The sequence below is a fragment of the Prunus mume genome, linkage group LG7 (genome assembly GCF_029339155.1).
Source record: "Prunus mume cultivar Tortuosa linkage group LG7, ASM2933915v1, whole genome shotgun sequence".
NCBI lineage: Eukaryota > Viridiplantae > Streptophyta > Magnoliopsida > Rosales > Rosaceae > Prunus > Prunus mume.
Genome location: NC_142704.1, coordinates 5,000,532 through 5,024,975, shown reverse-complemented (window position 1 = coordinate 5,024,975; position 24,444 = coordinate 5,000,532). Strand labels below are relative to the sequence as shown.

Below are 24,444 nucleotides of genomic sequence, written 5' to 3'. Positions count from 1 at the left end.
ACCCAATCAAAATCAAGATCTTAGTCTCTGTTTTTTTATTTGTTTCATAAAATGAAAAGGAAAAAAGAGAAAAAGAGCAGGTCTCTGTCCCCATTTCCCCAGCTCCCACCAACAAAAAAATATATTTGTACTATTATTATTAGGGATTGTTTAATTCTATGGTCTTTTATTTTTCTTATCAGAATTTAATACTGTGGTCCAGACCAGACCAGTCAAAATAACCTTCTGCAGTTTGAACAAGGTATTGTTTTGTGAACACTTCTGCATCATGTATCCACCACCACCGGTCGGTGAATTTTCGCTCAATTCAAAGCTAACATTTAATGTGTTTTATCTACCCCAAAAAATATCATCCATTTCAACTTCATTTTTGAAAAGTACTCACTAATATAGTGATTTGAAACAGATGCTCGAGTCTTAATATATTAAGAATATTATCATGGTTTTTAGTTTTTTATTTATTTTTTTTATAGAAAGAGTATTATCAACGTTTAACAACTTATGGTGTATACGAAGATAATAATTCACTATCATAATTTCTCCACACACACACAAATCACTAGCATAAAATGAAATGGCACTTTTATATCACATTATGATTAGGTAAAAAGTAAAGGTTAGGGCATCTAATTAATTAATAATCACATTGCAAATGAGGCCACGTGTAATTATAATATCACATGGCTTTATTTTCTTGTTTTTCCTTCTCAATTACGCATACAAACGAGAATCACAGGGTGAGTGAAGCTTGTTAATTGATTGAGAATTCAAATCATTTCCCCATATTTCTTTTTAAAAGGTGGGGACTTTATTTGAAAAATAATTAGCACGAACCAATAAAGCAAAGCCAATTATTTATGTCACATTCTTGTGACACATCCATTGAATTTTTGCAAGTACAGGAATGAGAAATGTGTTTATTTATTTTATTATTATTATTATATGTGGCCTGCAGCTATTATCTTGTTATAAATCAGTGCCCGTGCAGAACCCAATTGCGTATCAACTGCATTAATTTTTTTTATCCACGTCCATTTCCTAGCTAATTAGACAACCACGTACACACACAAAAAGCCTAATTACTCTGACTTTAATATTTAGGGTTTAAATTACAATTTACATGAAGAGGAAGGCACGACGTCGTATTCATGATCATCTGTAGCTATCTACTACAGCCCGACACCAATATATATTTAGAGATATTTATTCAAAAACTCATTTTAACATGATATATTACGAATGCATTGCGATGGTTAGAGGTGTGTTTATATATTAATATTTGTGCAATGCTTATGTTTCATCTACTGCATATGTATTGTTTATATTATAAAGTTGTGGTTCGATTATGATAACGTAACCACAAACGAAAGCAACTTCGTACCCAGCTGCAGGGCAAGGATTGTCTTCCTTGTTTAGCTGACGAGGGGACATGACATGGATACACAAATACTTAGATAAAACTATGTTCGTTAAGAAGACAATTAAGCTTAAATATTGTCATTAGTTTTATAAAATGATCAGTTGCTGCTGATGTTCTATATAGTTCTTTTGTATTTGTTAATTTGCACGTTGCTAAACCTCTGTCTGTCTTGAAACGAACAAGGAGAGAGACGATCAATTCTTGGAGTTGGAATATGATTTTTGGAGACTTAAATATATGTGCTTTGAATGTATAATAGTTGCAGTTTGGAGTTGCACAACTATGGAGACTTAACTTGTCGTGTGTGTCTGTTGAATTTTGGGGAGGGTAGAGTTGAACTTATAACCCTTATACAAGGTTGAATATATAATCATAATTCACTAATCCGGGTTAGCTAGTTGGATTGACTTAGGTTTTTGGTTTGCTCCAAAATGTTAAACTCCAATGATACCGGTGTGCGTGAGTTTTCCCCCCTCTCATTCCTAACTTTGGCAAAATAAATATATATATATTTATATATAAAATTCCCTTGCATAAAACTATATGGACTATCTTAATATTGCTTATGTGTCTTATTTGGGCCAAATTGTAGCCAAATCCAATGGTTCAACCCATTGGCTTGAAAATTGTGTGAACTAGCAAAATTGTTAATAGGTATCTACTTATGTGTATTGGAATTTGGAAGGTACACCAGTCAACGTGGTGTGCCCGGAAATATACAAAATTTTCTCATATTTATTAATACTGATCCCTAAAATGGAGGAAAATAAACTCTATCATCCACCTATATTAACACGTGCATAAGATGTATCATGTGATCATACTATTGTAGTATTTTATAATTTCTCATACACAAGGAGCATTTCTTTGATGCACATTACTGCATTTGCATAAGAAAATTGCATGATATATGAATTAAAAATAAAATATATCTCAAGATTATATAAGTGGAAGCATAGCGAGTAAAAATACACAACGACTATATAGTTGGCGAAGTATACATAAGATAATTTAAAATGGGAATTGATTTTTCCACTCCCTTTTACTTTTTGATAGTTTTTAATTAATTTTTTTCTTTCTCTTTCCTATTCTACCATTGTCCTACATTAATTTCTTTTTACTTCACTTATATATATATATATATATATATTTTCGTATACTTAATTTTCCAACTTGCACTCCATTTTCTTTTTCTTTATACTTCTATATTATTTCTTTTTCTTTATGCCGTTAAATGAACATGATAATATCTGTTATTTATTTAGAAAACTTTTAATGCTTTATGAAGTTAATAACAAATTGAATTAAACATTAGAAAAAAGAAAAGAAGGGCGTAGTCGGGAAGGGGAGGATATGCATTGTAGAAGTGGGAACACCCGAGCAACCCTGTCAATCTCTACCCCTCAACTCCAGGCCACACTTACCTCCCCAACTCCAATCCACCCACTTCTAATATATATAATAAAAGCCTCTACAGCCTTAACACTCCGCAATGGTCCTTCTCGCTTCTCCACCCGCTGAGCAGCTCATCCTATTCCTGACTAGACTATGCCCTTCTTTTCTTTCAAGTACATTTTTTTTTTTTTTTTCTAATGAGTTTAGTTCAACTTTTTATAACTTCAAAAAGCTTTATAGGTTTTCAAAGTAAAAAAATCATCATATGCATTTAGCGGCAACTTTAACGGAACGGACTAAATAAACTAACGGTCTTGAACACAAGGATCAAATTGGCCAACGTAATAAAACACAGGGACCATTTTGATATTTAAGCCAAAGACAAAATATAAAATGAAACAAAAAGAAATTAATATATGACAAAGATAGAATAGAAAAGAGAAAGAACAAAAAGGAAAAAAATTGATTGATTAAAAAATATTAAAAAATAAAAGGAAGTGTGAATGAATAAAAGAAAAAGGAAAAAAATAAGCTCCCTTTAAAATTACGTGTAATGTTATACACAAAATTTACTACGTAGCGGGAAAATTCGAATTGGATTTGGGCAAATTAAATCCGAAATAAATCTCAACTCAAATTTCAAATAACGTAATTTCCCCGCGGCAATCCCACCTAAAAAAGAAGAAAAATAAAATATAATTCCCTGCGGCTGCGGGAAAGCTACAGATCTGAAGCGCGACAGTGGCATGCTTAGGCTTTAACAGGGCTTTTGTCCCGTCACTGCACACTGCACACGTGTGGTGATCTTCAGGTCAGGCTACAGACGTACAGATACACCCACGATTTTGCGCCGTTTCACAACAGCCACTATCGCGCCGCAACGTCTCTCTTTACGAATACTTTACACCTCCGTTAACATTGGCTGTTTCAGAATTTAAAAAAAAAAAGCTTCAAAATTTCAGAAAATAAAAATCACAAAAGAACAAAATGTCCCAAATCAAAACCCCTATCTAATCAAATTCAATGAGATTAAGAGGGGCTTCGATTCGGTGGCAATCAGTGTACAGACATGAACGTTGGGGACGATGATGACGACGCCGTCAACAAACCCCAAAGACCTCGACAGCAGCGCCACTCGATCGCCCAAAAACCGCCGTCACCGTCAGAGCCACGTGGCCACCGCCGTCATCGCCGTCGCGGCGCTTGTGATCTCCACCACGGCTTGGCTCTCCCTCGTCTTCTCCGGCGCCTCTCAGCCCTTCACTGCCCCTCAAACCCTCACTCCCTCCCGCAATCGCAGCCTCTCACTCTCCCAACAGCAACAACAACCCAGACACTCCCAGGAGCTCACTCTAAACGACATCGTTTTCGGCATTGCCGGGTCTGCCCAACTCTGGAAGCAGCGCAGGGAGTACGTGCGGCTTTGGTGGCGCCCAAACGACATGCGCGGCCACGTCTGGTTGGAAGAGAAGCTCCCCAAAAATGACATCGATTTGTCCTTGCCGCCGATCATGGTTTCCGAGGACATATCGCGGTTTCGGTACACCAACCCGACGGGTCACCCGTCGGGGCTCCGAATCTCCCGAATAGTCTCCGAGTGCTTCCGCCTCGGCCTCCCCAACGTCCGGTGGTTTCTCCTCGCCGACGACGACACGATTATCAATGTCGATAACCTCGTCGCCGTTCTGAGCAAGTACGACTCGTCGGAGATGGTTTATGTGGGGAGCCCGTCTGAGAGTCACTCTGCCAACACTTATTTCAGTCACTCCATGGCTTTTGGTGGTGGGGGAATCGCCATTAGCCACCCTTTGGCTGAAGCCCTCTCTGAAATGCAAGATGAGTGTCTCGAGAGATACCCAAAGCTCTATGGAAGTGACGATCGTCTCCATGCCTGCATTACTGAACTTGGGGTTCCCTTAACCAGAGAACCTGGTTTCCACCAGGTAATTATATATTTCTATTTTACTGAGCATTCCATAATTGGTGAAATTGGTTTGCCATGTAGTCATAAATCTTTCTGTTTTAGAGAAGGTTGCTTAATTGGGGAAATGGGTTTGTTATGTATTCATAAATCTTTCTGTTTTAGAGAGCATTGCTTAATTGTGAACTGGGTTTGTTTTGTTGTGGCAGTGTGATATTAGGGGTAATGCTCACGGTCTGTTATCTTCACACCCAATTGCACCATTTGTGTCCATTCACCATGTTGAAGCTGTTGACCCTTTCTATCCTGGCTTCACCTCTCTACAAAGCTTGGAGCTTTTTACACAGGCAATGAGACTCCAACCCACCAGCTTTTTGCAGCGGTCTATTTGCTATGATCATAGACGCCGTCTCACATTCTCAGTCTCGGTTGGTTATGTGGTTCAAGTATTCCCAAGCATGGTTCTCCCTCGTGACCTTGAGCGCTCGGAGCAGACTTACTCTGCTTGGAATGGGATAAGTCACAGGAATGAATTCGATTTTGATACCAAAGACCCTTATAGGTCTGTCTGTAAGAAGCCTATTCTGTTCTTCTTGAAAGATGTTACAAAACAGGAGAATGCTACATTGGGCTCATATGTCCGGCCTCGAGCAAAAGATGATTTCAAGAGAAAAGTTCTCTGCTTTCCCCGGTTCAGAGTTTTGCGCAATCTGCGGAAAATTCAGGTTTTGGGCTATCCACTCACCAAGAAATGGCATCTGGTGTGTTTCTTCTCTCAGCTGTTTTTTCCGCATGCACAGAGACTGATTTCTTGACTTGTCTGTTCTAGTTTTAGTGATTAGTGATATACTGATTTTCCTTTGCACAGGTACCACGACGTTTATGTTGCAAACTGAACCAAACAAGTGAGGAAGTCCTTAGACTAACAGTGGGGCAGTGTGCTAAGGGAGATTTTGGCTCTATTACTGATTCTAAATGACTATGTTAGCAGCGGGGTATTCTCTCAATCAATTTGGATTTTGGACATGAACATCGCTGCTATCTCTTAGGATGACCTCCAGCAAATTGAAAACATGTGCTTGCAGATATGAGAATGCTTCATTGTAAACAGAAAAGTTGAGGACAAGCATGCCAACCTACGGCTCGGGTATTACATTCTTTGCCTTCGATTTTGTTCAGAAGGTATCAAATCATAAATTGAGATCGAACATCTCCTAGCTGATTAAGTGAGACAAACAGTAGTTGTTCAAAACTTTGATATGCAAATTAGTAAACCCTAATGCCTGTGTGCTGAGCTTCTTCTAATCTTTTACTCGTTTTTGTAACTCAAGGCGAACGGTTGAATGGATTTGATGTGACCAAATTACAGAAAGTTGTGAACTGCTAAGCATTTCTTACTGTGTTCATGGAGCTGTTTAAGTGAGGAAAATTAAGTCAAAAGTTACGCCTGATGCTTTGAAAATGATGTAATGATTGAATTTACATGCCGTTAGATTGAGGGACGGTAGGACTTTCTTGTTGATTGCCCGTCAAGACTTATAAATATTCAGAAACTTACAGTTGGGGTAGACTTCATCTTGGACTGGATTGCGCCAAGTCACCTCAATATTTTTGACCTTTTGGTCTCTCGGCCTATGGTGCCTCGCTGGCTAGTTGGTCATTGTCCACGATTCAGGTTGCGGGGCCCATGTTGAGGTGAGTTATAACAGTAGGCCAAGATTTAGACTGGTTGGTATAGTAGGCCCAAATTGGTTTTTTTGAAGTGGCCTAATGTTTTATATTTTTCACCTTCATAGCTGCACATGTGGAAACCAGAAATACAAATACATATCAATTTTGTTGGGTACCTCTCAATGTAGGAACCCAAGGTTTGGTTTCGTTTGCTACCAAAAATAAATAAATAAATCATAATAATTGTAAAAGAGCAATTTCTAGTAATATACCTTTTCTTTCCAAATGCCTATTTTGCAGAAAGAAACGAAAGACTTTACAGGGACTGGTGGGAGTAAAAATTGAGTTGCAAGTTGCCGGATTTGTGGTACAACTGAAGGTTAGTAGGTCTTGAGTTCGACTTACATCGAATTCATTGATTCAATTAAAGGTTAGTAGGTCTTGAGTTCGACTTACATTGAATTCATTGATTCGCGCCAGAAAATACTGAGTTGGTTTTTTGTTGCCCTTATTATCATGTAGACAGGGAAACAAGTGAATTCTAAAACGAGTGAATAAAGCAAACACAACACACTATCGTGTGTCTGAGGGTAGGTCAGTGTAAAAACAAGCTAAGATAGGATAGGAGAGAGCATGTTAGGGTCCAGCTCAGAGGTGAGAAGTAAGATGTAGAGCGGGCATTAAAAAAAAAAAGGAAATTAATAATATAAATATATATAAGTGGTTAAAAATAAAAATGAGAAAGAAAAAAAGAAAAGAGAAGAGGAGCAAGTGGCATGTGCAGTGATCGGGGGGGCATGGGGTAGATGCCAGGCAGTTAGGGGTTTCTCAAATCCGGGAGAAACGCCACGCACGTTCCACCCCTTCCCTCCCTTCCCTCATCCTCTCATGTATTGGGCCCCTTTCTACAGCTGTGCCAATCTGTTCTTGTCTCCCCCTCAACCTAAAATGCTTAATGCTCTTCTCTTCTCTTCCTTACCCTCCCTTCTCTCTCTCCCTCTCTCTTTCCCCAAACTCCTATCTCATCATTCTTTCACTCACTTACCCATCCACCTCTACTTTTTTGAATTTTAAATTTCTACTTTTTTTAGTTGATTGAATCCTCGGACACGATTGATAAATTGATAACATAACATGTTAGACTAAGTACATGTGATTATTGAACATTCAATTGATAGACTGATAACATAACATGTTAGACTAACTACATGATTATTTCGGAGTCTTTAGTTTTGTCTGCCTCAAAACTTCAACCTAGTGCTTTATCCATGTGGGTTTCTTTCGCCAACATATTCTTTTTCTTCCACGGCATGATTTGGTGATTATATTAGTTAATTCAACATTTGAACACCATTAACATTTTGATAACATAACATGTTATACTATAACCAAATGGTTATTTACGGCCTCTCTTATTGCCGGCCCCAAAACTTCAACCTAATGCTTTATCCCACATGGGTTTCTTTCACCCACATTTCTTTGTACTTTTTCTTGTTTTTCAATTGCATGATTTGGTGATTCTATGGTATGGAACAAATTAAACAATGCTACTACTCCATTTTAATATAAGTGCCGCTACCCTTTTCTTACATGGGCATCCATCCATGTTACAATCCGGTGGTCTAAATCTAATAACATTTTCATGTTAGCAACATAATGGTTACCATGTGAGAGTAGCCAATTGTTCCTTACCTATTCGTTAGGGCAAAACAAAAGAAAGAAAAAAATTTAAAAGGTCCACTTCTAACTTGTTGTTATATATATATTTACTAAAAAGAATCACATGCAGCGAATCGAAAACTTGTTGGACAAATAATATCACAGAATAAGATCCCTTAATTAATGACCATTTATATAAAAGTCACCAAATTATAATTTGGGGAGAGTTCTAATTTAAAACTCTCTAGCTGGCTCATTAACTATAATACCTTTTAATTTGTTTTGATTAACATATAAGCAAATACTACATCATGCATATATATATATATATAAATTCTCTTATGCGAACATTCGGACGTTATTATCGGAGGATGCCATGTATTTTGTACTATCTCTCTCTATTTTCCTGCCTGTCTATTTACATTCTGATAGTATTCACACGATAATAACGTACGCAGACATCCAAATAAGAGAATAACCGTGTATATATGATTGGTAGAATGATATATGGATATTAGGGTTTTGCAGGATGATGAAAGAGAGTGAGAGCGTGTGATGTGGCCCACAAAGTGTTAATGCGATTAAAAGCTGGATGTATATACAAATGGGGAAAATGGGTTACCAGTTGAGGCTTTTGTTTGTGTGAATGGAAAAAGGGTTTAAAAAAGGAAAGAATAAGCTGCAACAGGAGTTGTGCGCTGTCAATTCGTGTAAATTTTAAGCATTATATAATTAATTGCTGCTGGCATTGCTGGTGTAAAATAGGCCTCATTAAATAAATAAAAAAATAAAAAAATTATTTGTGTTTAAATTAAATTAATATGTATTTATGATGAATTCCATCGGCCTCCCTACGGGCTCCAATCACATGGGACTTATTGAGCATGTCAGATGGGAGATGGGGCCGACAAAGCTTTGTTTAAACTAAAGTCATCTGACAACATCACAGGTCCTCCAAGCCCTCCTCCCTCCAGGCTAATTCAAAGTTTCGATGTGGGATTAAAATTTCCTCCCTCTTTCTCTTTCTTTCTATCATTAGCAAATAGTCACTTTATTCATTTTTAATTCTATCATATAATATATATATATATATGTTGATTGAGGAAGAGGAGGAGCGTCTTGTATAATTTAATTGGTAAGCTGCTAAAGATAAAGATTAAAGATTAATAAAGCCGCAGATCTTAGAGTATTTGTGTGGTTGGGTTGGATTTAAACTAGGGTTAGGTTTGATGAGAGTGTGCAGATCATATTCTGATTCCTGTGCTAATTAGTGTGCCTCGACAATTTGGGTTTGTTCCAGCTCAAAAATTTTGTACTAAAAGGGTGTCATCAATTTGAATGTAAGCAAAGCAAATTACCAAAAGGAATATGCTACTACGCTCTTAGTCGCATGTACGCGAAATTTGACCGTTAATTTCATGCGCTACTATTTATATACGCGTGAACGACTGTTGATAATACAGTTTGGACGGTAGAAACTGGAGAGTGAGGGAATTGAGGGGAAGGGGGCAAAATTTTGGTGGTGCCAAAGGTTATAGTAAAGTTAAAGCAAAGTCCAACTGTACATGGCCACAAGCACAGAGAGGGATTGTTGGGTCAATTCAATATGACATTATTGGAATGGCAAATAAAAGATGGCCCTGGACTGGATTTTTATTCCTAAAGATGGATGTGAGAGTTGCCCAGCTCTGCCTGCTGCCCCCTTGGTCATTTCATTTTGAGTTTTGTTTTTTTTTTTGGGTGGCACTGTATTAGATAATATTATTAATTATTATTATTTTAAAATAATAATTTAAGGAAAAAAAGAGAGTAAAATATGGTGGTAAATGGTTTTGACAATTATTAGCAGCAAAGTGAGAGCCGCTGACAACATAGCATCTCTTCAAGTTTTATCTCTCTCTCTCTCTCTCTCTCTCTCTCTCTTAATCATCATCATCTCCCTCATAATCGTCATCTCTCCATTCATTCATTTCTTTCTCTCTCTTTCTCTTTCTTCATTTATCTCTCGCCCCCCACAGCCCATCCACTCTTTCTGTCTTTTCTTTTCTTCTCTGTCTGTCATTTTTTGCAGGCAGAGCGCAGCAGGAGAGAGTGCAGTTGAGATGGGGATGATGATGATGATGATGATGATGATGCCCTCCTTCTCCTCATCAACCTTATTTCTTTCTTCTTTACTGCTTCCTCTTTTTCCTTAATTATTATCATTTTTGTTTTCTGTTTTTTATATTCTTTTTCCTTTTTTTTTCTCTGTTGGTTTAAGTAAACAAAAACAAAGGAATAAAAATCAAATCTGAATGAAAGACTGGAGGTGAAGGCCAGCACTAACTCATAGGAATTCACTTTCTGCCTTTCATCTTTCCAGTTGTCTAATCTCTTCCCTTTTGCTTCCTCCTTCTCTTTCACCAAACCTCCCCTTTTGCTCCCACTTAAATTTCCCTCAATATCACTCATTACCCTCCTCTTCTGTCTCTCTCTCTCTCCATTTTCTCTCTCTCCTCTTTCACCCAACAAGGCGAAGAAGAAGAAGAAGAAGAAGAAGAAGAAGATCTACCACTTAATGCAACCCCACCCCCCAGTACAAGGACTTACAGCAAACACTTCATTGCCCAATTGGGCACATGAATTACCCACAATTTTGAAGACCCACTTGTGCTTTTTTGAGAATTGAGAAACCCATTTTCTCAATTTTCTCAATTCCCAATATCAAATATGCAGCAAGGGGCTGGAGGGGCCCAAACCCATTATGGAGTTGGGGCAGCTGAAGACATGGGAGCTGCTGCTGCTGCTGCTGGTCCTTCTTCTTCTTCCATGGCCGCCGCAGCAGCAGAAGCTGGAGACCAAGCCCAGCTAGTAGAAGCAGCCTCGCCAATCAGCAGCAGGCCTCCTGCTTCCGCGTCTGTCAATCTGGACGAGCTCATGACTCTCTCTGGAGCAGCTGCTGCAGCTGAAGACGCTCTCGCTGCTTCGAGAGACGAAGCAGATCGCGGTGGCGGTGGCGTTGGGTCCAGCGGCAACAGGTGGCCGCGTCAAGAAACCTTGGCCCTTCTCAAAATCAGGTCAGAGATGGATGTGTCCTTCCGCGACGCCACCCTCAAAGGCCCCTTGTGGGAAGATGTTTCCAGGTAATAATTACTAATAAAAAATTATATTTTTCTTTTTCTTCTGATTTTCAGCATTTTTGGCATTCCCAATATTGATTATTGATGGTTTTTTGCAAAATTCCTTTCTTGAAAACAAAAAAAAAAAAAAAAAAAAAAAAAAAAGGAAAAGAAAAAAAAAAAGGGGAAGAAATGATTTGATTTCTGCAAATATACATACACAGCCAGCCAGCCGCACATGGGACATGGGGGCTTCTATCTCTTTCCATCACGATTCACGAGTTGGGCATCTTTCTTTCTTTCTTTCTTTTCCTTCTTGGAATATAGAGCGGCTCAGATCCACTGCATGACTTGTACCCAATCCCCCCCTATCCTTCCCTCCTCTCTCTTTTTTGTTTTTTCTCTCCTTCAAAATATAATTTTATTACCCAAAAAATTTGAAAATCCCGATAAGATTTCCCCACATCATAAATATAATATAGTAATTTTTTCCCACTCTTTTCTCTCTTAACCCCTTATTTTAATGCTTCTAATTTTCCACTATGGACAGGTAATATTACATTATTCTATAGGAGAGATAGAGACCAAGTGAGGGACCATTGAGAGAGGAGAGAGAGGAGAGGAGAAGAGGGAGGGAGGGGAGGAGCCTGGATTGTTCTCTCCCCTCTCATTTTTCTTCTTTCTCTTTTGTCTTCTTCCAACTCGGGTCCTAGTTGGGAATATGATCGAGATCAAGATTTATTTTATTTATTTTTTATACAAGCGATTTTCGCTATCGGGAATTTGAACACAAGACTTCGGATGCAGGACCTAGAATATAATATATATTACATTTTTTTGGTACAGATTTTATAATATTGTAGTAGTGAGAGTGAGTGCATGGTTTCGTACACTTTGTGCAGGAAGCTAGCGGAGTTGGGGTACAAAAGAAGTGCCAAGAAATGCAAGGAGAAATTCGAGAACGTGCACAAGTATTACAAGCGGACGAAAGAAGGCCGCGCGGGTCGTCAAGACGGCAAGAGCTACAAGTTCTTCAGTGAGCTAGAGGCTCTACACGGCACCACCGCCGCCACGTCCTCAGTCAACGTGTCAGCCTCTCCCGCTGTCCACGTCACCCACGCTTCTCCTAACCCGGTTTCTATCGGGTTCAGCAACCCCATGCCCATCTCATCCTTCAGAATGTCACCCACAATTCCCGTAATGCCCTCCCAACAACCTCCCGCTACATTTCCAGTAATGCCCTCCTCCCAACCACCACCGACAGCAGCAACAACGGCCACTCATCCAATGGACATAAACTTTTCCTCCAACAGCTCGTCTTCGTCCCCGGGGACCGACGACGAGGACGACGATGATGACGTCGAAGGAGAGCCTTCGAGTCGAAAACGGAAGAGAGGGGGTGCTAGTACTAGCAGCGGCGCCAGCGGCAGCACCCGAAAAATGATGGAGTTTTTCGAGGTTCTGATGAAGCAGGTGATGCAGAAGCAAGAGACCATGCAGCAGAGGTTTCTAGAAGTAATAGAGAAGAGGGAGCAGGACAGGACCATAAGGGAAGAGGCGTGGAAGCGTCAGGAGATGGCTCGGCTGACTCGGGAGCACGAGCTCATGAGCCAAGAGCGAGCCATCTCAGCGTCCAGAGACGCCGCCATCATCTCTTTTCTGCAGAAAATTACTGGTCAGACTATCCAACTACCTCCGCCCGTCAACGTCCACGCCGCTCCGCCGCCACCTGTCCCCCCGTCGGTGCCGGTTGTCACGCCGTTGGCTCAGCAATCGGTACAGCAGCCGATACAGACATCGTATCATCAAACGACGCCGCAGCAGCAACAACACGTGCAACAGGTTCGTCACCATCAGCAGCAGTCGCAGAATCTTCAGGTGGTGATGGCTGTACCGGAGCAGCAGGTGCAGCCGCCGCAAGAGAATATTGCTAGCGGAGGAGGAGCAGGAGGGAGCTTAGAACCGGCGTCGTCTTCGAGATGGCCCAAGGCGGAGGTGCTTGCACTGATAAAGTTGAGAAGTGGGCTCGAGTCGAGGTACCAAGAGGCGGGGCCAAAGGGTCCACTTTGGGAGGAGATTTCGGCTGGGATGGGGCGGATGGGGTACAAGAGGAGTTCCAAGAGATGCAAAGAGAAATGGGAGAACATCAACAAGTACTTCAAGAAGGTGAAGGAGAGCAACAAGAAGCGGCCCGAGGACGCGAAAACATGTCCATATTTTCATGAACTTGATGCTCTTTACCGGAAAAGGATACTCGGCGGAGGCGGTGGAGGCGGCAGCAGCAGCTCATTGGGTAACCAGAACAGGCTGGAACAACCACAACAACAGCAACTGCAGCTGGAGAACCCGAAATCAGATTCGGCAACGCAGCCGCAAGATAGGAGCTTAGAGGCCCAACCTAGTGCGCCTGTAATGCCACAAACACAAGAGGCAGTGGTAGCTACTGATCAATCAGAAAACAAGAACGGAGATCATAGCGCAAATGTGGAAACAAGTAACGTGGGTTCGAGAGCAAATCTCTTTGAAGAGGCAACAGATGAGGCAGCCAAGAAGGTAAAGTTATTCCATATAATGCTTAGCCAAGAACATTTGTTATAGGGAGCACCAAATTTGTTGAACAAAATTTGATGTGACAAAATGATGTATTCATTTTATTTGTTAGAAATAAATGAGATTTAATTAAACTGGGTGCACATTATTTTGGCGAACAGAAATTTGTAAACAATTTTGATGGGTATATATTTATCACTTAGCTCTTATATATGCTGATTATTGTGTTTATATTTGAAGCCAGAAGACATTGTGAAGGAGTTGATGCAGCAGCAGCAGCAGCAGCAGCAGGTGCATGATCATCTTCAACAAGGGGTACAACAATTAGCGGTAGATGACTATGATAGGATTGAGGAAGCTGATAGCGACAATATTATGGATCAAGAGGAGGACATGGAAGACGATGATATTGATGAAGAAGACGATGAGGAAATGGAAGAGGAGAGAAAGATGGCTTATAAGATAGAGTTTCAGAAACAGAACACAACAGGCCCGTCCTCTAATGGGGGAGGCAATGGGGCGGCCTCATTCCTGGCCATGGTTCAATGAGTGCATGAGAAAGAGAAAAGAATATGCATTGCATGGCCAAAATTTACTGTACCATATGTACGTATCTACTTCCTGTTCAGAAAAATCAGAAGCAGCTCAAGTAAGATTATACCTCACATGATCACATCTACCTGAGCAGTTGGAAATCCTGATAGCATATATTTCTTCCAATTTCTTTTCTTTTTATAATTTGTTATCTTAAATTTCTTTCATTCTCCTTTGCTCATCACCCAATTCATCATCTTCTTCTGATTTTTGTTGTTCCTCTTGATCTTCTTCTTCTTCTTCTTCTTCTTCTTCTTTTTCTACTTCTTGGGTAGGATAGCTTTTCTGAGATGAATTAATATCTTGGATCAGTTTTCTTCCAATTTATTGATTTATTGGTGAATAAAGAACCGTTTCAAGGATAAAAAACGGAAGGGGATTGGATTAAGACACAAGCAAAATAAGTTGCTTGCTCTAAAATTTCAAGCAGCAGCATCTTCATAAGAAAAACAAAACAAAGCCCGGAAAAGAGAGGGAGAAGAAGTGACAGTCTCATCAGAAGCAGAAGCAGAAGCAGATGATTCAGCAGTATTCTTTTTTTACTTTTATTTATTTATTTTTGTTCTTGTTAATTAAGCTTTCGTTTTACTTCTTCTGTAACTTGCTTGGTTTATTTGAATGAATGAATGAACAAGCTGGGCTCTCTAGAATTCATCTTCCCTATTCAAATTCTGCAAAAACCCCATTATTTATATTTTCTTTTTGTAATCTTCCTATTTTCCATAAACTCTCCATAAAATGTATATCTATTATCTATTATCTATTAACTATTATCTATTCTCTGGTGTGATGTGAAACTGAAAAAGTTGCAGATAAAGATGAGCATGGTGATAAAAACAACCAGATAATTCATTTATGGTAGTCAGACAAATGGGCTTATTTATTTTTATCGACAACTTGCGTCACTGATGCCAGCTAAATGGAGAGAGAGAGAGAGAGAGAGAGAGAGAGAGGTTTTTCACTTTCAAGCAGGACTTTTTTGAGAAATATGGGGCTTTCAGCTTTTAGCTTTCTGCTTTGGCCGAACATGTGGTGGTGGGAGTGTTAGGCATTTGGCTGCTGATCGCCACGTCAGCTGATAACAGGATTTACACATAGCTTTGTCTGCACTCTCAATATTGTAGCCCATTATAGCCCAGTTGTTTTGATGCTGTTGTTGTATTCCAAAGGGTTGACTAGCTTATCTTAATATAATCACTTAATTACCTGTAATTTGATAACAATCTTGTTTAATATTTGTAAATCTTTGATTAGTAATTTTACTTCTGTTATTGTTAATTATCTGAATTCAGAGATGACTTGAGGCCATCATTTTGATTACTTGTTCTCATCAACTTCTTAATCACCTTCTCTTCTCTAACAAAACTAATTTATCTCATAATTAGTCCTAAACAACTTGCACCACCTGCTACAGTTCTCAAATCTCATGATTCATTGTATCCCACATGCCACATGCCATTTCTCTTTCACTTTTCAAGTGTTTGGGTAATAATGAGTTTGAAATCATACAGCAACCTCTTCACAAAATAAGTCACTCATTGTATCGGACTCAACATTAATAATTGACTGGAGTGTTTGATGATAAGAGCCTAGTCACGTTAGTTAAAATAGACGTGTTTCTCACTCTACATCGAAGTTCGAATTCTTCTTTCTGTAATTTATATTAGATTAAAGTAAAATATCGTTTGTAGTGATGAGTGTTTATTTTTCTTTCGATACTTTGATTTTTTTGAAGTATTTCTCACTAATATTAACAGTTATACTTGGCTATGCTAAATAAATAATTATATAAGCACATACCTCATAATCTCAAAGTACAAATACATAAAAGAAGTTCACTAAATACATACACAGCACATGGGCAAAGAGGTGTGCTTGGTTGGTGTGGGTGGAAGGATGAATTATTAACGAAGGTCCACAGGCTGTATTCTTTTCTCGTTCTGCATCCATCAAGTAATAAAGGTTGAAGGAACCAGGGAACAGGCCTGTAATAAAGTTTGAAGAATACATGCATCTTAATTTAGGTGTATACATTATTATTATAACAAATAAATAAACAATTTAACATGACAGAGCAGTGTATAATTGAATTGATTCTCATATCCAAAAATAAAAATAAAAATAAAGATTGAATTGATTCTTTCTTGTTTTCCAAGTTGATTACATGGCAAGTCTTTCTACACACTACATTGTTGGATCAAAATGATGCTTTAATAAACAAATAATTAGAGACGTGAGTTGTGCCAGTTAATTACGATAGTGAATTTACATTACTTGTATCTGAATTCAAATCCCGCTTTCTGTAAATTTTCGAATCCCTCTCTATATAAATTTGATTAAATTTAAATAATCACTTGTATCTAAAAAGTTCATAAATAATAGGTTATTTTATTCAATATTTCATGATGGCATGGCGTCCTTTCTAAGTTCGAATTTGAAGATGAAGTCTATGAATGAAGTGAAAGCTGTGTGATGAGATTCCTTCCTTTTGCACCACGCACGTGTACTGTCTGTCTGTCTATCACTTTTCTGCTTTCATCAAACTCATCAACGTCGTCATCGGTAACAAAAGATTTGTACCCTGTTTTTTCAGTCACTTTATTTTCCCTTTTACTGCTCCAATTTGTTTTTTTTATTATTCATGGCCAAAATTACTAGCTTGCAGGGTAAGTGTCATAGCTGCAGATTGGTAACTAAGAACTATTGAAGGAAACCAAAAACAGAAAGAGCCTTTTATGGAAACATGGTGATACATGCTTGTTTGTATTATATTCATATGCTTATTCAACACAAAAATGTTATAAGAAATCCTTTGATTAAAATAAAAATAAAAATATAAGAAATCTTAATTCATTTATGTAACTTTACTCTTATGTATATTGATTTATCATACGCATATATGTCTCGGGTCTCCTTTCAATATCACCATAGGTGTTAGCAACCCTCCAGGGATTAGGATTATGAATTATGTTAATGCTAACGACTCTAATGCGAAGAAGCATGTGAGTCTCACATACACTGACCAATAGTTTACAGCCGGAGGTGCATGTAAATCCCACATACATGGCTATAGTTGATGATCGTAATGACTTTTAACTGTAGATGCATGTTGATTCCACAATGGTGATTGTCTCTTCAGATGGAAGGGGGTGCTTTACAATCTATATCTGCCAGCAGCCTACAGAAAATTTATCTGTGTAGAAGGGAATGCAGGAGAATATGGGCCAAGTATCAAACTAAGTCAAAAACGCGTCAAAGTTTTATGCTTCTCTTCCAAATGATTCACGGCCAGACTCATAAATTGATAAAAAAAAGACCAATTCTACATTCATAAAAAGCTCAAAATGAAAGGCAATTTCCACCGCCTCAGTGTCAAAACATCTTCTTTTGATAAACAGAGACAACGTTACAAAAATGAGTTCCTATGGAGCTTCAGGGTGATTAATCCTAGTATTCAGGGTCGCCCTTCCCAACTACAAATCCTGCTTGCTCTTAGTTCTTTTCATCTTTGCCTTAAACCTTGACTTCACCATAAGCGTCTGTACCGTATTTACAAAGTTCCCAACTGCCATCAAAACTAGCAGTACGCCACAAAAACTTACCTGCAAAACATATATTTCCCATTACATATGCAATGATAGATATGATTCTCCTTTTGAGTAAACTACACCAAGTTCTCTTGATCTTTAGTGAAAATGTGATATTAGCCCTCCTGGAAATCACAGAGCTCCCCACTTTGAGTGGATTTTAGGAAAACCTTTTATATTGCACGTCCACTCGCTTGTTAAGTCCAAGAAAAGCTTTATAATATTTTTCGGATTAGGAATAAAGTTACATTTTTGTTTGGCTAGACTTTGACAGTCACAGCGACAGGAGAGAAAAAAAAACAAATATTGAAGCATCTGATAATCTTTCAAAACCCAGTTCTTTAAAAAATCACTTATGTTTAGGTTTCTAAAAAAAAAATTCAGGTGGAACAGAAACAGGACAGTTGGCAGAGAATCATCAAAAGTAGAATGAAAAGGGGGGCCTATGTGTAATATTTCATTTTTATTCTTGTTCACATAAATCAGAGAAACCTTCTAGCACAAATTACCTGCCATTCAGAAGCAACGCCAACCAAAGCAGTCTTAAGCAATTGTAGTCCGACATATGCCTCAAAACCCTAAAACAATGTAAGCACAAACAATTATTCAGCTATAATTGCATTCAAGTCATTCAGTTTGATATAGAATAAAGATCTGGAGCAGACCAAGCTTGGTCTGGATTGCATTTCAATGCAAGAAAGAATCACTGCTTCCCACCCACCCACTTTCAAAACATACATAGATGCACTTGCAACACAGGTCAGCCTATTTCAGTTTATCTGAGTTGTAGCAGTCCAACCCCAACCTTGTATGAAGGCATGGATAGGTCATGCAACCAATCATTTTGTATTACCTTAAAATAAAAATTCTCACATGAATTTCTATGGCCTATGATTTTTCTTCACCAATTCATTCAGCTGGATGTCTCTCAAAACTTCTAAAAGGCATAATAATGAATTTGATGCAGACAAACCATCAGTTAATCAGGTTGCATTTAGCACGAGTTAACTCATATATCTATTTGCCCATGAGCTCTAGCTCAAGTGGCATTGGGGTAGTTCAAATTCTGCTGTATGTAAACATAATCATGTCCACTAATCTCTTTAAGGAAAGATGTCAACATGTTGCCTAATCACCTGCAATATAAACAGTATTGGACATAGAAGCCACAGTTGACCATCTACACCAGCTGTTTCTCCCCAGACAACATCCATTCTTTTGGCCTGAAAATTGCAAAACAAATATATAAACAGTGAAAGAAGCAGGCTTAAATTTTTTAAATAAACAATTAATCTTTATAATGGCACCTTTCCCAACGCAATTCGAGTATAGAGTCTCTGGCGTTGATATCTATTCTGTAAAAGCATAGCAACTCCTTGCATCATAGCCCATTGTAGGAAAAGTTGGACGCCTCTCTGCACAAGATTTAATGAATCATTAATGGTTCCAAAGCCGTTAAAATTTAATACACAATAAAACAAAAATTTACCTGCTTTTGGGAACAATCTGGTTGTCCTTTGATCTCCCATGTGAGACTAACAAGGGCCATAAACATAGCACAATAATGATGGTATATCCACCTGCAAACGCATATCAGTATCTTTCTGCAGAAATTTGTATGTTCAGTCATCACAATGCCAATCAACTAACCAAGATAAATGAAACAAACCCGCATGCTATGAAACTTTTTTCTGGTTGAAAATAAACACACACAGAGCTAAACTTAATTCAGCTTCATTATTGAAAATAAACTATGGTTGTGATCAACCCAAGTTGAGCATAAAAGGTCAATCACACTTGGTCCTTTTATCTTGTAAAGCAGTGCAGAGGAATAACAGCCAATACAAAGGAAAAAAAATGTAGGGAAGATGGTGCGCATTTACCATGGACGAATATCACTTCCATTTACTCTTAGTATGTTTTCTCGCAATGCCAAACCGGTGTAAAGGAATAACAGCCATGCCTAATAAGCAAAATTCAAAAGTCAAATCTATTATGAAATCACGCATTTAGAAAGAAATATAAGTACATTCTTCAAATCAGATGGGACAAGTGATTATCATGTACCTGGTAAGCCTGAACTGGGAATGTTGGCAAGCATCCATCCCAAAGCCAAGATCTCAGAATAAGTAGTGTTGCTGGAAAAAGAAGGAATAGCAGGGCAGTTCTATCCTGCTCCAAAGTAATATATCATTGTAAGTAAAGCTGCTCAAGCTATTTTTGCTTGACATTCTTTGTAGTAACAGAAGATGGACAAGGTAACTATATGAAACAAAAAGTAACCGAGCAGCATGAGGGAAGGCATACTATATAGGTAAATTCTACTAGAAGGGATCAGATTTTAACGCAAATCAAACGGAATAATTAAAATAGGGGGGGAATAAAACATTTATGAGATATGCTTCCTGTTGGGGATATGTTGAGTTGTCATGCCTCGACCCAAAGACTAGCATGACCTACTAACACGAAAGATGAGAATTTACAAGCGAACCTACTTTATCTGGGATGGAAGCATCTGCTCAATCAACTAGAAGAATTACTAGTCAATTCAATCTCAAGGGCCTTATTTTTGTATCGGAAAATTACACCTACCTTCGTAATTCAAGATAGCTTGGTAAGAAGAGAGACTAAAAAGAAGAAAAGAACAAATTCAAAGAAGGAATAAATCCCACTTATTCCAAATTCATAGAGATCGCTGGTCTGTGCAGAAGAGAAAGTTTGAACCTCTGGGCGTCAGTTGTGTCATGAAAACGCTGATTCTGTACTTCACATATTTAAGTCAAGTATATTACTGGTACCTCTAATCTGAGGTCAGCATATTCCTTCAGTTTCCAAAAACTTCAGTGTGAAGCTTACCCAAAAGGATCTATACCATAAGCAAAAATTAAAAATGGGGCAAAAGCATAAAGCAATTAAGAACATACGTACTCTGTAAGCATTGTATTCCTCTTTAACCTTGAGTTGGATGTCTTTGCTAGAGGAACGCACGGTTATAGGACCAAGAAACATCCTCAGAAACCTCCCTCCTGCATAAATGTTAACCCGTTAACATACATCCAACGGACCCCAATCTTTTTAATCAACACAAAATTAAAGCAAAAATCTCAAAATTTATGATCAACGAGGTAATTAATAAAAATGGTACCCTGAGCTTTGCCAGGAAGAAATGAAGCGGCATCACCATCCGCCAACACACATGTAGCCCTCTGCAAATCTTCTTCCAGCTGCCATTAACATATTCACCAAAAACACCAATCAATTTCAATCCAATTTCAACTTCATGCGTAATTAGAATCCCAGAAAATAAATTACAAAAAGGGTGATCAATGGATCCATGAAAGAAGCTAATTGAGCAAATTCTGATGTTGGGTTCGCATGCATAGACATGCACAAGCAGCAGGAGCAAATGAAAACGAGAAAGGGGATGAAAGAACTCGCCTTTTCTGCTAACTTGGGATCCAAGGCCTTGCTGGAGAGCAGAGAATAAAGCTGGGACCTTAGGCGGCGAATGGAGGAATCGAGAGATTGGGATCGCTGGCGAAGGGCTTGCTCATCAGTGGAGGTTCTGGAGATGAAGGTAGCAGCTGAGTCCTGAAGCTCTTTCACATCCTCCACCGCTTTGGCCACTTGTGCTTGTATGTCCTCGTCACTGTTCGAAGAAGAAGAAGAAGAGTTCCTCTTCGCTTCTCCCATCCTATCTTTTGCTCAATCGATTGTTTGATTGCTTCCGTCCCTCAAAGCTCGCTTATTTGTTTGGTTGGATTGTTTCAATCTCGAGGATTCAAAGCTCTAGCTTCCACGGTCCACCCAAAATGCCTTTATATTTTTTGTGTTTTGGTTTTTGTTTTTGGGAAGCATACATGACCCTCGAAGACAAGCCCTCTCACAAACTGACTGGTAGCCAACAACTAGTAGCGTAGCCCAGTTGGTTTTTGCACCCAAAGGTCCTACTTTTATATTCTTTTTCTTAACCATATTGTTCTTATTCTTATTTTCACTTTCTTCCTCTCCTATTCAAGCAATGAGAGACCCAAAAAAAAAAAAAAACATTTTTCTTTGGTAAAAGGTCTCAAGATAAAACTCGAAAGTACGGAATAAATTGTGAATTCACGTTCTTACTTATTATCTTGCTAACTTAATGTACTTATATGTAACCATTCGTAAAATAATTCGGAGTGGGTTTATGTTGATAAGAGTTTCAAATTTAAGATTTTTTTAAGGGACTGTTTGATAACCATTTCGTTTTCACTCTTTTTGAAAACTGAAAATTGAAAACATATTTGGTAACAAATTTCGTTTCTATTTATAAAATAAAAAATATATAGTTTTCAAAATTATCCTTAATTTTAAAAATAACTTGAAGTGTTTTCAGTTTTCGTTTTCTTTTTTATTCCGCTCCTATTTGCTTGATTCATACTCATCATTTTGTGATTGGATTATTTGCTTGATTTCTTTCTCCTTTTGTATTAGGTCTAGGTTGCTGGAATTTTAATCCTAGTGACGTGAAGTGTCACTGTCATATTCAAGTGGCCTCCCCGGTGGTTCCAATAGGACCAAAACAAAACAAATCAGGCTGACCAAAGCCCTTTCACAACCTGGGCCTCCACTCCACCACCCTTTTGAATTTCTGTTTGTTTGTTTGTTTTTTTTTTTTGTTTTTTTTTTTCGGGTAAAAAACTTTTGAATTTCTGTTCAATTTGATTCTTTTCTCTTTGTTTGTTTGGGGCTTTTGCTGATGGCCTCTAGCCTCCTAAGCAACAATTTGAGGGTACGGATAAGAGTCTTAATCCAGGTATTAAGGACATATGAATAGGACCACTAATCGCCGACTTCAGCTTTACTTAAGAGCCTCCTTAATATGTCCCATTAAGTTAATACTGCGGCTGTAGCAACTACCCAACTATTCACTATACCTAATTATCCTATCCAACTCTCCCAATTCTACCTACTTGGCCATCATAATTATATTTTCGATAACAAACCAAGAACCAAAAGTCAATCTTCACAACCTTTGATCTATGAATTTTTCAAGAATATGGATGACCTAACGGGCTAACCCCTTAGCTTACCGGTTTTTTACTGTTATTTTTCTATACAAGTGATATTGAGGGATGGAAGAATTAAATATGTGAAGTAACTTCTCTCAACCACTTGAGATACCTTGCCAAAAACTAAATCCATAGATTTCTTGAGTGAAATTTGTTGAAGACCAAAAAATCCACGATAGGGCCCGAATAAATTCCCGGCCCAATATGACATATCATTGAGAAAAAACCCAATTTGGAGCATGCAAAAGTCCGCCATGCACGAGTCACACTCCACGTGCCATGCCAAAAAAAAAAATCCGTCATACTAGGAATCGAGATTAAGATTATAAAATGCATTAGCTCTGCAAATCCATGCTAGTTATCCCGTCAAGCATCATAATTAAAAGCATGTCAAGCGACATGCCATGCCAAGCAAGAAATCATTTTTGCACACCTAACTACGCTACAAGCCTAAATGGGCCCAAACCACTAAAATGCCTAGGACTTGCTTGAGTGGATTGTGGTATGAATGATAATAAGTTGTCATGAGGCCCATTGATAGGTGAGAAATGGAGGTTCCGGGTTGCTTGGGAGCCCGGAACTCAAGCTCATTTCTTAGGTCTAAACATGTGGGTGAGCACAAATGAGAAAATAATCAACTACCTCAGCCAAAATAGCCCATTAACTTAACCAAATTAGCCCAACACCTCAACAAAATAGGGCAACACTTGGTGAGGTTAGCCCATTTATTTGATATACCAACCCATTGTCCTAGAATAAATACTTGCAAAAGCCTCAACACTTGGTTGATAAACAAAAGCCACAAAGGGAGCAAGGATGTCCACGTACGCAGGGCTGTTGGGAAGCTCCAGCACATTTTTTTGGGGGAACAAATTTCAAGCAAAGGCATTCAAAAGACTAGGGGATTAGCACGCAAGCTGCCATGAAGAGGGGCACCATTCGAACCAGCATGTATACCCATTTCTTTCATTCATCAGATCTGGCCATGAAAGAAGAAAGGAAATAAAGGAAAGGGGATGGCTGAGAATAGGAGTTCTCCACTAAGGTAGCTGCAGGAAGAGCATTAAGCTCCCAAAAATCCCTGATTTTGTGAGATTGGGCAGAGGGGATTTTTACCATTATAAGATAAGTCAAAGGAAGGGAGAAGAAGAAAGGGAAAAGCTTGGCCAAATTGGATAGAAACCATTAGGGTTTCTTGGAAAAGAATAGCTTATAGCGGCTATATATAAGGTCTCTTCTTCCTAACAAATGAATAACCACATCCAGAGAGCAAGCTTCCTCTCTTACCTCCAAAACTTAGCAATTTCGTGCTCAGTTCATCCTTCTCCCCCTTGTTTTTCCTCTTGACATATCATTCTAATATTTGACAGAACCTCTATCGAGCTGATGGAAAAACACTTAAGCCACCCATTGCCTAGCCTCTCTCATCTTCTTAGCCAAAACCTCTGATAATAATTTCCTCCTTTTCCTTAGAACTTTTGTTTTTCATAGAAACTCACAG

At 38.6% G+C, this 24,444-nt stretch overlaps 3 protein-coding genes across 4 annotated transcripts; 2 read left to right on the top strand and 1 right to left on the bottom strand.

Moving 5' to 3' along the window:
* The first annotated feature begins 3,621 nt into the window (after nt 1-3,621).
* On the top strand, nt 3,622-6,108 carry LOC103337897 (beta-1,3-n-acetylglucosaminyltransferase radical fringe protein, putative (DUF604)). Its single transcript, XM_008241068.2, has 3 exons — nt 3,622-4,758; nt 4,946-5,497; nt 5,605-6,108. Exons 1-3 carry the CDS (start codon nt 3,901-3,903, stop codon nt 5,713-5,715), a joined length of 1,521 nt encoding a protein of 506 aa, XP_008239290.2. The 5' UTR covers nt 3,622-3,900; the 3' UTR covers nt 5,716-6,108.
* Nucleotides 6,109-9,870: 3,762 nt separating this feature from the next.
* GTL1 (GT-2-like 1) lies at nt 9,871-14,958 on the top strand. 2 transcript variants are annotated; one of them, XM_008241065.3, is made up of 3 exons: nt 9,871-11,188; nt 12,067-13,717; nt 13,955-14,958. In XM_008241065.3, exons 1-3 carry the CDS (start codon nt 10,776-10,778, stop codon nt 14,261-14,263), a joined length of 2,373 nt encoding a protein of 790 aa, XP_008239287.2. In that variant the 5' UTR covers nt 9,871-10,775; the 3' UTR covers nt 14,264-14,958. The 2 variants fall into 2 exon arrangements, with proteins under 2 accessions (XP_008239287.2, XP_008239289.2); XM_008241067.3 differs by having other exon boundaries at nt 9,872-11,188; nt 13,959-14,958.
* A 2,657-nt stretch (nt 14,959-17,615) lies between these two features.
* LOC103337895 (TMPIT-like protein) lies at nt 17,616-21,818 on the bottom strand. The gene is made up of 10 exons (XM_008241064.3): nt 21,334-21,818; nt 21,041-21,119; nt 20,824-20,921; nt 19,963-20,067; nt 19,779-19,858; nt 19,385-19,475; nt 19,203-19,310; nt 19,032-19,118; nt 18,405-18,473; nt 17,616-17,910 (listed from the first exon to the last, which is right to left on the bottom strand). The coding sequence occupies exons 1-10, from the start codon at nt 21,586-21,588 to the stop codon at nt 17,782-17,784; spliced, it is 1,101 nt and encodes a 366-aa protein (XP_008239286.1). The 5' UTR covers nt 21,589-21,818; the 3' UTR covers nt 17,616-17,781.
* Nucleotides 21,819-24,444: the final 2,626 nt, after the last annotated feature.